General features: G+C 43.2%; 1 protein-coding gene across 1 annotated transcript in view; it reads left to right on the top strand.

Moving 5' to 3' along the window:
* ndufs1 (NADH:ubiquinone oxidoreductase core subunit S1) overlaps nt 1-13,131 on the top strand; it is an 81,334-nt gene that overhangs the window by 10,883 nt on the left and 57,320 nt on the right. The window contains exons 2-5 of the mRNA XM_084328148.1: nt 3,249-3,325; nt 4,391-4,482; nt 4,912-5,019; nt 5,404-5,480. Of these exons, the coding sequence (XP_084184274.1) occupies nt 3,253-3,325; nt 4,391-4,482; nt 4,912-5,019; nt 5,404-5,480 (350 nt within the window). The 5' untranslated portion in view covers nt 3,249-3,252. The remainder of the gene's footprint in view (nt 1-3,248; nt 3,326-4,390; nt 4,483-4,911; nt 5,020-5,403; nt 5,481-13,131) is intronic.

Genomic DNA, 13,131 nt, shown 5'->3' with positions numbered 1-13,131 from the left:
TCTCTAGAATGTGCGTTTCGCTTAGCAGAGCAATGTCCACATGTTCTTTTTTCATCAGTGTGAGCACGCTTTTGCGTTTGAGTTGGTTATTTATTCCCCCGGTGTTCCAGATCATTATATTCAAACTAGCCATAATCTATACATGTTGTAGTGTAGTTTTTGGTAATGCTTCTGGAGTGCGAGGCAATAATAGATATACATCCAACTAGTGAGGTCCCGTTGAGAGCCGAGCTTAAAAACATACATATATACAAATAAAAATCCCCTTCCCTCCCCTCCCATGAACACAACCTTTGCGTATGACTCCCTCCCTTACACCACCGGATATCCCAGAATGATCCAATTATCCTTAACATTCCTATGTGTACCATAGGATCTAACACTCTAAATTCTACCATAAGTAGAATGTCGACTGTGGCTTGGCCACTTTCCCGTTAAATAAAAATTTAAATAAGATAAAACTAAAAATAAAGACCAAAAATAAGCTTCAATTATCATGCCCTGATCACTTACATTTTATATGAACTTGTGTGATTTATAATAACCCATGAATAATATGGAGGTATTGAACTGAAAAGAGAACCTCAATAAATCAGAGAAAACAGAAGAAAAAAAACAAGTAAAAGGAAGAGAACATTAACTTAGATCTTAAAAGAGCTTTGCTATGCTTAAACATCTAAAGTATAAATTGGAGAAGTAGTGGAAATATTTCCAATTAATAAAAAGCAGTTTTTAAATACGTATATGCAGCATTTCCCCTGGCCAGGGGTGGGCGATGATACGTTGTGAAGAATGTTATTCCAGCCGGCCGCTGCTGTGATGATTCTGTGGTTCTGCAGCTAGATGCTGTTGGTTATTCCCCCGAAGGGCTTCTGGTAGTATGTCTGGCCACGTATTGCTGTTATTCCAGAATGTTCCCTATATCAAAGAATGCTTTAGATGTTCTCGATTATTCCAATATGTCGTTTTTACAGTGTTCGAATGTTCCAGTATGTTCTGGAGTGTTCCAATTTTGAATCCAATATGTCCGCAATAATAGAAGCCCGACGGGGAAAACATTCAATAACTCTGAGCTCATAGGTCTCTCTGCCCCAAATCATTGGTTCAATAAAGTTTATACTATATGGTGTCCATGCATAACAGAGATTAAAAGGCCATTTATACACTATCCTGCGTGTTGTGCTGACATGTATTTGGCTGCATCTTCAGGCGAGTTGAGGAAAACCCTTGCTCCTTGTTTATCGACGATGCGAAGTATTGCAGGGTATATTAATAGGGGTCTGTATTTCTCCAGATAGAGTTGAGACATCACTGTCTTGAACTTGGCTCGCAGGTCCACTACCTCACGACAATAATCTTCAAAGCAGTGTATTGATATATCCTTGTATTTCAGATTGCCTTTCATCCTGCGAGTTTCACGAATAATAATTTCTTTTATTCTGACTTGGCGCAGGATAACCAATATCACTCTGGGCTTAACGTTATTGTCATTGGATCGGGTCCCCAATCTGTAGCACTGTTCCACCTCTGGTACTTTAGGAAGGATCTCTGGTCCCAAGATTTTCTGTAATTCTGTGGCAAACTCTTCAGGGTGTGCGCAGCTCACCGACTCGTCCAGACCGACTATACGAATATTCAGCTTGCGTTTTTGATAACTACCCCAACGAGTGCGGTAGTTATAGACCTTTAAGCCTCCTCGGAACCGATATCAAACTGTACTCTAAGGTATTAGCCATCAGATTACAAAAGCATATGACATCTTTAGTTCACCCGGACCAAACTGGCTTCATAAGAGGCCGCCTGATCACTGATAACATAAGACGAATACTGCACGTACTAGATGCCGACAAGGATGACACCATACCTAAGGCGATGCTGTCCCTGGATGCTATGAAAGCCTTTGACAGGCTGGAATGGTCGTATCTATGGGCAGTATTAGAAAGGATGGGGTTAGGAAAAGGATTCATTGATATGATTAAAGTATTATACAAAGACCCATCGGCCATGATTACAACAGGTACAATCATCTCCAAAATCTTTCCGGTATCACGCTCAGCCAGACAGGGTTGCCCTCTTAGTCCCGGACTATTCGATCTATCATTAGAGCCTTTAGCACAATATATAAGACAATCCCAATCCATAGAATCAATCGTAATCAAGGGCACACAACATAAAATTAGTTTATATGCGGACGACGTAATATTGTTCATGCAAAACCCCAACACCACATTGCCTCATCTGCTCAAGTTGATTGAGAACTTTGGTGATTTATCGGGATTTAAGATAAATTGGCCGAAGTCGGCTTTCCTTCCACTTAACACCACTGCAAAAAAAGATATAACCCTCCCAGGAGAGATACCGATGGTAAAACATTTTAGATGCTTGGGAGTGGAAATATTCCCCACCATAAGACAAACGGTGAAGCACAATTACACAAGAATCCAAAACAAAATCAAAGACGACCTTGATAGGTGGGCAAAACTTAAAAACACAGTACAAGCACGGATATCAATAGTTAAGATGGATGTACTACCTAGAATCAACTTCTTCAGTTCAATGCTACCGTTACCCCCTCCAGAGGGTTACTGGAAAAGATTACACTCCTCCACATACAAATTTATTTGGACCTAGAATCAACTTCTTCAGTTCAATGCTACCGTTACCCCCTCCAGAGGGTTACTGGAAAAGATTACACTCCTCCACATACAAATTTATTTGGAATAACAAACCACCACGTATAAAAAGATCCACCGCACAGAGAAATAAAGCAGATGGTGGCATGGCAGTTCCAGATTTTTTCCAATATTTTAAGGCGTACACATTAAGACCATTGACAACATGGTTTGACCCCCAAGCATTAGTATCCTGGAGAAAATTAGAAGAAAACATAGTATCCCCACATAGACTGAAGGACATAGCATACACTAAACTACCAATCAAGCACTGTGAACGGAAATTTGGCCCCATAATTACTCATGCGATCCGGATATGGCGTGAAACACAAAAAAAAAATCCTAACCCACATAAATGGCACAATCATACTCCCTTTCTGGTGGCCACAGGTTTCACCCCCGGGAGGATGAAAGGTGGCATGGAGGTCAAGTGTGTATTGACATGCACATTTTACAAAAGGGGGCGTGTCGGTGGGATTGGCCTATCACACAAGGTTGCAGCTATTGTGATTTCAATGCTAGTTAATTCTACGATGCATTCCATCTCCTGACCGGTGCGGTATTTTCTGTTTCCAGTGTCATGTTGCGTTTGCCAGCCGTCGGCAGGGCCCTTGCTGGGGCGGCCAAAGGAAGCCTGGCTCCCTCAACCACCGGTAAGCTGTCTGCAACCGTTCTTCTGCACGTGTCTCTGGGTGTCGTGTCCCACAGAAGTTTTCACCAGTGTGATTACCAGGTCGTGACCCCCACCAGAGAGAAGGTTTTGTTCAGAGGGAGAGAGGGAGGGAGGGAGAGAGAGAGAGGGAGGGAGGGAGGGAGCGAGAGAGACGTTTAATTCAGGCATCATAGCAGCATGGGGGGGGGGGGGGCAGTTACTAATTAACTCTGAATATACACATCTGAGCAAGTAGGCAGTGTGATCAAAGGTGCAGATGAGTCTGTAGTAGTATGCCCTATCAGTTATATTGTACAGTACATTACAATAAATATGGTTGCAATAAACACTAGAATCTAAATATATACTATGAGTAAGTAAAGTATACAGTATACACAGGTGCAGTATACATAAGGTACCCTAACCGGAGTGATATACATCATTCGTTATACGTGTGTGTGTGTGAAGTACAATTATAGTTGGAAGTGAGCCAAGAAAGCACTCGAGGTTAAATCTCAAACACATATCTTATCGTGTGTGTGTGTGTGTTTCTCAGTGCGTACCTCAGTGGAAGCAGCAGTAACACAGTGAATGTGTTACTTGACAGTAATAACCTGTGTGTGTTAGGGATGTGCATAACAGTTATTTTGATCTGCTGTGTCATTAACCAGATGAAAACCGGTTAGCCATGTTTGTTTTTTCTCTTTTACTTGACGTGGTTCCAAGTGGTCCGTCTGCCACAATCTGCTGTTTCACATTCTAATCATCTCTCTCTCTCTCAACACCACAAAACACATCTTACCAGAAGACATCCTACAACATAGACAACACACAGTGATAACTTGTGTGTTTCTTCAGTGTGAGCAGCCAGTAACATGGCGGAGGTGTTACTTGTGTGTTTCTTCAGTGTGAGCAGCCAGTAACAGGGTGGAGGTGTTACTTGTGTGTTTCTTCAGTGTGAGCAGCCAGTAACATGGTGGAGGTGTTACATGTGTGTTTCTTCAGTGCACACCTCAGTGCGAGCAGCCAGTAACATGGTGGAGGTGTTACTTGTGTGTTTCTTCAGTGCACACCTCAGTGCGAGCAGCCAGTAACATGGTGGAGGTGTTTGTCGATGGGAAGCCGGTCGAGGTGGAGCCTGGGACCACTGTGCTCCAGGTGAGAGCTAAACCTAATTTATCCAGCATGCAATGGGCCAACAGTAGAGTCCTGGCTAACTGGCGTCATGTTGTGACCTTACTGACCTACAATGAATTAGTCTTTGATTAAAGCCAGATGTTTATCCTGACATGAAGCTTCACCTGAAGCTTCAGGAAAGCTCCATGTCAGGATAAACATCTGAAGCAAGCTTCACCTGAATATAAGATAAACATCTGGCTTTAATAACATGATTTTGTTACTGATTTTGTGAAGCACTTGTTTTCTTAGCCTGCCTTTCAGATCCTTGTCTCAATAAACTGTTTAAACAACTTTCCCTGTTTGTCTGTGTGTATGTCTGTCTGTATATATGTCCGTGTCTCTCTCTCTGTCTATATGTCTGTATCTATCCGTCTGTCTGTGTCTGTGTCTCTCTCTCTGTCTGTCCAGGCGTGTGAGAAGATGGGGGTCCAGATTCCCAGGTTCTGTTATCATGAGCGTCTGTCTGTAGCAGGAAACTGCAGGATGTGTCTGGTGGAGATAGAGAGAGCACCCAAGGTAACGACACCTCACAGACAGTGGCCATATATAATGTATATATAATATTTAGTATATATAATGATGTTTATTTTATATGATATAATAATATGTCTGGTCCTTTATATTATATATAGCGTATTATAATAATGACATTGTCCCAGTGAATGGCAAACTGTGCCATATATAATATAATGTAATATATATAGTGTGTGTGTGTATATATAATAATGTTTATATGTTTATATGACATAATGTAATATACAATATATATTGCGTGTGTGTATAATAATATTTATATGACATAATGTAATATACAATATATAGTGTGTGTGTATAATAATGTTTATATGTTTATCTATATGATATAATGTAATATATACATATATATGTCTGTTCTTGTAGCCGGTGGCAGCGTGTGCCATGCCGGTCATGAAGGGCTGGAACATCCTCACAAACTCTGAGAAGACGCGCAAAGCCAGGTACTGTTTTTAATACTGTGTCCTAAAGATAGGTACTGGTTAATACTGTGTCCTAAAGATAGATACTGGTTAATACTGTGTCCTAAAGATATTGGGTACTGTTTAATACTGTGTCCTAAAGATGGGCACTGTTTTAATACTGTGTCCTAAAGATAGGTACTGTTTTTAATACTGTGTCCTAAAGATAGGTACTGTTTAATACTGTGTCCTAAAGATATTAGATACTGTTTAATACTGTGTCCTAAAGATAGGTACTGGTTAATACTGTGTCCTAAAGATATTGGGTACTGTTTAATACTGTGTCCTAAAGACGACGTCGATCATAAAAACTCGTCAACGCAGAATTTTTGCGTTGATGCGTTGTACATTTTCTTTTTCTTTTTTTTGATTTTTTTATACTTTTTTTCCCCCCCACTACCTATTTTTGTGAAAGTGGCTTCTCAGCTCTGGTCCAGCTGAAGACGAAGCAGAGGAACAGATTGACATTGAGCATGACCTCAGAGTTGCTTTGTCTACCATCACCCCAGACATTGAGACTTGTCAGGAGCAAACAACATCCCCAGTTATCCCATTAGTTCCCTGGGATGTTAAGCTAAGAAGTCTGCTAAGAAGGATATATTATTTATTATTATTATTATTATTTTATTTCATTGTGTTTTTAGCCCTAGTTGCACTTTTGTTGCAACCCCAGTTATCCCATTAGTTCCCCCAAACTTACTGTCGGTCTGTTATGTTAAGCTAAGAATCGAATAAAATCAAATCAAATTTATTTATAAGGCCCGACAACACACGTTAATGTCCCCATGGGCCGTACAAGTCTTCTTTAAACAAGTCAAGAAGAAAACATAACAATAAGTCAAGAACAGAACAAGAACACCATAAGGTCCAACAAATTTAAAATAAATGCAAATAAATGAAAGAATGCAAGCACTCCCAGACATACCCCCAGCTAAGAGCCCGGAAAAGTAGCCGCGCCCACAGGAAGCAGAGATGGAGGGTGTGACAGAAATAATCGTTAGATTAGTCGACTAATCGAAAAAATTATCGACAGATTAGTCGACTACCAAAATAATCGTTAGTTGCAGCCCTACTGTGTCCTAAAGATATGTACTGTTTAATACTGTGTCCTAAAGATAGGTAGTGTTTAATACTGTGTCCTAAAGATATGTACTGGTTAATACTGTGTCCTAAAGATAGGTACTGTTTAATACTGTGTCCTAAAGATGGGTACTGTTTAATACTGTGTCCTAAAGATGGGTACTGTTTAATACTGTGTCCTAAAGATAGGTACTGTTTAATACTGTGTCCTAAAGATAGGTACTGGTTAATACTGTGTCCTAAAGATATTAGGTACTGTTTAATACTAGGGGTGGGAATCACCAGTTTCATCACGATACGATACAATATCGATTCTTTGGACAACGATACGATATTTGCCGATATCACAAAGTCTGCCACGATACGATACGATTCAATTCAGGTGCCTGCGATCGATATGAGATGATATTATGTGCCCATTTAACACAATCAGTCACATTTAGATCAACTAAAAAAAGGCTACGGAAATATCAATTGACGTTTTTATTTTTGAGCTCTTCCAGACATTTAAATGAAAAACAATCTATTGTTTTTAATACAAATTGACCTCCCGTTCACTGTAAAGTGCCACAGTTTTATATATTGAGCTTTAAACTTTAAGTAAAATGTTTTGGAACTCACAACACGCAACCTAAAACCCATCCCTCTCCCAAACTGTTCCTACAATTGTTTTATGTTGCATGATGATCATGAATACACATAAAACATGTCCAATCTAAACTGTCAAGAAGCATTTCAGTCATGAGTAAAGTAAAGCACATTCTGGATAGAAAATCACTCTACATTCTCTACTGTTCACTAGTTTTACCATATTTAAATTACTGTGCTGAAGTCTGGGGAAACAATTATAAGTCTACACTACAACCACTTTTTATACTCCAAAAAAGGGCCATAAGGATAGTTCACATTGCAGGTTATCGTGATTACACAAACATATTATTTTTAAAGTCAAAAACATTCAAGTTAAATGATCTTGTGGAATTTAAAATGGCACAATTAATGTATAAAGCAAAAGGTCATGTACTTCCAGGAAACATTCAAGAACTGTTCTTTGATAGGGAGGGGGGTTATAATCTGAGGGGAGAACTCAATTTAAAAGTGCTTAATGTACGCACTACCATGAGAAGACACTGCATCTCAATATGTGGAGTGAAACTGTGGAACAGTCTAAATGTGGTGCTAAAGCAATGTCCAAACATGAGACAATTCAAACTGATGTATAAGGAAATGATGTTCACGAGGTACATGGATGAGGAAGGGACTTGATAATCACGGGTGTTTAAATTTTTATTTAATTTCTTTCATGTTTTACATATATAGTTTTTCGTTTTTTCGTTTTGCATATATATACCGGTATATACCGGTATATTTCTTTTCTTCTTTTTTATGTTTTAAAATAGTACACTCATTTGAGTAGTGGAAAAGGGGTAGGATTAAATAAGTGTATACTTCTTCCTACTCCTTTTCGAACATGTAGATTGAGTTGTGTTTTGCTTTTGTTATTGTTTGTTTGTAGAGCTGCCGCGGTATTGATGATTTCCTTACCGCACAAATTTGCAAAATATTTCCTACCACCGCGGTTTTTACCGCACGCACACAAAAAATTAAAAAAAAAAGTTTGAATGCATTTTTTTTTTTAGTAGTAGTCTACTCTTTATAGCATATAGCCTGCCTCTAGTCTAAATGTCTATCTTTAGAGGATGACTTTGCAGCATGAATATTGTTTGGGATTCGGCAAGCACGCATTCGTTATTAAAAGTGAAACACGGATTCGAAGTCTCCCCTCTGGTCGTGCGCCGTTCACTAGGTGTCGCAGGCAGGAGTGGTAGCGGCGCGCCCGCCGGTTACCCCCCCGACCCTTTCTTCTTATTATTATTATAACGTTACTACTTATGATTACAAAGGCATTCGATTTGTGGCATTAACGTTAGTATAGTTACACGTTCGTATTTACCGGACCATAGCAAGGCAAGCGTTACTAAATTAATATCTAAGTTCCTTTCTTTGCTCAGAGCGTGCCGAGTTGTACCCATTCTGCGGTCTGTTAATAAAGTTTTCAATCAGACAAGTGTATAGAACGAAGGGCTTTTATTATAACATTTCGTTGCAGTAAAATCATTATGCCTCGTTCCCTGAGGAGCGACGGCAATCCACTCCGGTCTCCGGTGGGAGCTAACGTACTATTAGCCGTGTTGTGACTGAGCTCTGATCAATGGCTCATGGCTGAGATTCAGGAAGTAAAAGCACTTCGCGTATCTCTTCTGACCAATCTGTGGTCTGCAGTGTTTCATGTGACTTTTCTGGTACCCAATAGGGTCGCTTGGAATCTCGACAGAGAAGTAGGGTATATCTGCAGAGCCGCAAGCCCAACGAGAGCGTAATAATAATAATAATATAATAAAAAACAGCGGTGATGCCGGTATTCAGCCCAACGCTGCGGTGGGCATGATGTAACAGCGATACCGCGGTAATACCGATACCGCGGCAGCTCTATTTGTTTGTATTCATTGCATGTTCGAAATAAAGATATCAAATCAAATCAAATAAAAAATACATTTATTATGTATTCATGTTTAAATATCAACATTATCTGTCCATCCTCAGTAAATACTATCAATATAATAATACTCCTGACTTCATCTGGTCTTTTCAAACACACACACAGAATGCCCCTCCCCCAGTCCCCACACACAGAAAGGGAGACTGCTCCCCCCCCCTCCTCCTCCTTCCCCAGTCCCCTCTCCTCGCTCCTGTTCTCTCACGGTTAGCTGCTTAGCTTAGTTAGCTTAAGCAGCTAACGTAAGGTTAATTTAGGTCTGCCCACGCGATGTGGGCATAAAAGAATGGCGACGATGAAAAGCATGTTGGATGCATTTGACCCGTTGCGGGGAAAAAACTGCACAGACTTATATCGGGTCGCAAAATAGGCGCTCAAGTCAAGTCAAGTCAAGAGTTTTAATTGTCACGGCATACAGGTATACAATGAAATGCGGGTGGTCTTGCCCGCAACGATGTGCAATACAGTGGTACATATAATAGAATCAAAAGAAGAAACAACATTGTGCAGTAACAGGTAGCAGGTAACATGGAGTGACATCTCGGTATCTGTACATAGTTATTTACAGCGCATGTGTGACATGCTAGTTAGCTTTGGTAGTGCAATACACTGTTCCTGTTATTCTAATTTAAAGTGTCCTTTCCTTTGGCCATAAGTGTGCGTGTGTGCGACATGAGTGTGTGCCCGCTCATGTTAAAGTGTTAAGTGGCTGCTCGTGTGTGAGCGTGCACAGTGTGCGTGTCGTGTGTGTGTTCATGTGTGCTTGTGTGTGGACAGTTCAATGTTCTGAGCACTCAATGTACATTGTTCATGGCTCTGATGGCCTGGGGGAAGAAGCTGAGCCTAAGCCGCTCTGTCCTAGTAGCTGGGATTTGCAGGCGTCTGCCTGACCTCAGCAGCTGAAACAGGCTGTTATTGGGGTGGTGAGGGTCTTTCATTATCCTGCAGGCTCTGGATTTGCACCTCTTGTTGTATAGAACCTGCAGGGGGGGTAGTGCAATACCCGTGGTACGCTCGGCTGAGCGCACCACTTTCTGTAGGGCCTTCTTGTCCTGTGCCGTGCTGTTTCCATACCAGGCAGTGATGTTTCCGGTCAGGATGCTCTCTACAGCTCCTGAGTAGAAGGACTGGAGTATCTTCCCCGATACTCTGAACTTCCTTAACTGTCTCAGGTGGTAGAGACGCTGTTTCGCCTTCTTTACTACTGTGCCTATGTGTGTTGACCATGTCAGGTCCTCTGAGATGTGGACCCCCAGGTACTTGAAGCTGCTCACCCTGTCCACGGTAGCCCCGTTTATCATCAGTGGTGTGTGTGTGTCTCCTGCTGTCCTCTCCTATAATCCACGATCAGTTCCTTGGTTTTGCCAATGTTCAGGAGCAGGCTGTTGTCCTGGCACCAGCGTTCCAGTACCTCAACCTCCTCCCGGTAGGCCTTCTCGTCGTTGTCCGAGATCAGCCCCACCACCACCGTGTCATCTGCGAACTTCACTATGGAGTTGGAGCTGAACTTGGCCACACAGTCGTGTGTGTAGAGTGAGTACAGCAGGGGGCTCAGAACACAGCCCTGGGGGGACCTGATGCTCAGGGTGATGGTGTTGGAGGTCTGACCCCCCACCCTGACCGCCTGGGGTCTTTCGCTCAGAAAGTCCAGTACCCAGGCGCTCAGGGCGGAGCTCAGACCTAGCTCGATCAGCTTGTCCACCAGTCTGGTGGGGACTATGGTGTTGAACGCTGAGCTGTAGTCAATGAACAACAGTCTCACATAGCCCCCCTTCTGACGGTCAAGGTGCGAGAGGGTGCTGTGCAGTACCTGGGAGACCGCGTCGTCGGTGGACCTGTTTGTCCTGTATGCAAATTGCATAGGGTCCATATCACTGGGGAGGGAGGCACAAATGTGGTCCTTGACCAGCCTCTCGAAACATTTCATGACCACAGAGGTGAGTGCCACCGGTCTGTAGTCATTTGGACATGCTGGGGAGGGTTTCTTCGGCACAGGGATGATGGTAGACCTCTTGAAGCAGGCAGGGACCACTGACTCCGCCAGTGATTGATTAAATATGGCGGTGAACACAGGGGCCAGCTGGTTGGCACAGGTCTTGAGTATACGTCCTGTTATGCCATCTGGGCCAGCAGCCTTCCTGGTGTTCACCTGCATAAATGCTCTTCTCACACTGTGTTCCGACAACGAGAGAGCGTCCCCCCCCCCTCGCGGTTGCCCCCCCCCCTCCACAACAGCCGGCGCGCCAGTGACGTCACTAGCCGGAGAGCCGGCAGCGCCACTGTCTACACCAAACCGAGCGTAGAAGGTGTTGAGCTTGTCCGCGAGGGAGGCGTCGTCGCTCCCCATTGATGGGGCGCTGACTTTATAGTCAGTTATTGTCTTCAGTCCCTGCCATAATCCTCTTGTGTCGTTTTGTGCCATTTGTGTCTCCAGTTTGTCAGCATATGTCCTCTTAGCAAGTTTGACAGCTTTGCGTAGAGTATAGACTGAAGCCTTATACTCCTCCATGTTTCCTGACTCTCTACCCAGGTTGTAGGCGGTGGTACGAGAGTTCAGAGCTGCTCTAATAGTGCTATCCACCCACGGTTTCTGGTTTGGGAAAATCCGCACCGTTTTCCTGAGGACAATACCATCAGCTATTGTTGTTATGTAGCACACCACTATGTCTGCTAGTTCACTGACGTCACTGGCACTTCCTATGAACATATCCCAATCCGTGTCTGCAAGCACGTCCTTGAGCGTGGCCTCTGATTCGTCGGTCCACTTCTTTATCTCACGTGACACGACGGCGTCACGTGATCTCTGTTGATATGCCGGAAATAGCAAGATGGAGTCATGATCGCTCGAGCTTGTGGACCCCGTTAATGGCGGAGCGGCTACTGCCTTGTAACCCGCTTTGAACGGGGAATAGCAGTGGTCGAGTGTGTTCTTCCCTCTGGTGGAGCAAGTGATGTGTTGAAAAAAGGACGGCATCACTTTCTTCAGGTTGGCCTGGTTGAAATCGCCGGCCACTACCATCGCTGCGTCTGGGTGTTTGATCTGGTGACTGTTGAGATGATCGTGTAATTCGCCCAGCGCTTTGCCCGTATTCGCGTGTGGGGGAATATACACGGCAGTCATGACGACTGCTGTGAACTCCCTCGGGAGGTGAAACGGACGACATAGGATAGAAAGATGTTCCAAGTCCGGCGAACACGAGTTTGAGAGGACCTGCACCCCCTCGGGATTAACCCAGGAATTGTTCGTGATGAGGCAGACTCCGCCGCCGATGGTCTTTCCTGAGCCAGCGTTGCGATCTGCACGTAAGACTGTGAAGGCATCCGAGGGAGAGACGCTTTTGTCTGGGGTCGTCGACGTGAGCCATGTCTCTGTGAGACATATAATGTTGATGTCTCATCTCCCGTTGGAACCGGACCCTCGCTCTCAGATCATCCATCCTACCCTCCAACGAACGGGCATTCGCCAGAAAGATGGATGGAATTGCTGGGCGGTAAGCAGCTCTTTTTAGTCTCAATCTGATACCTCCTCGTCTCCCTCTGTGTCTTCTCCTGCCGTCGCCTTTGTTCTTTTCTTTGCCGCCATCCTCCCGTCTGATTTCTGCTGGCCATTCTAGGTCAAAAGTGTCTCCAAACTCCTCTTTGAGCCCGGGGTTCAGGTCCATAAGTGTCTGACGGTCGTATGACGTACCCGCCAGTGTTGCTTTAAATAAAAAAGTAGCAAAAACAAACATAATAGCTAAAAGTGAGTACATCGTACATCTGTAGCCCTGCTGTGCTGTACAGAGCTACTGGGCGGATATGACTCGCCGGATTTTCAAAATAACAGTATCCCAATATGAATCGATCTTTTTACGTTGCATCGATCCTATTTGATTATTGATAATAGATCGATATATCGATCTGGATCGATGTATCGTCCCACCCCTATTTAATACTATGTCCTAAAGATAGGTACTGGGTTAGGGTTAGGGTCTTTACTCTTGGCTACATTTGGGG

Source organism: Notolepis coatsorum, assembly GCF_963971535.1.
Source record: "Notolepis coatsorum genome assembly, chromosome: 1".
In the NCBI taxonomy this organism is placed as follows: domain Eukaryota; kingdom Metazoa; phylum Chordata; class Actinopteri; order Aulopiformes; family Paralepididae; genus Notolepis; species Notolepis coatsorum.
This window is presented reverse-complemented; position numbering and strand designations above follow the sequence as displayed.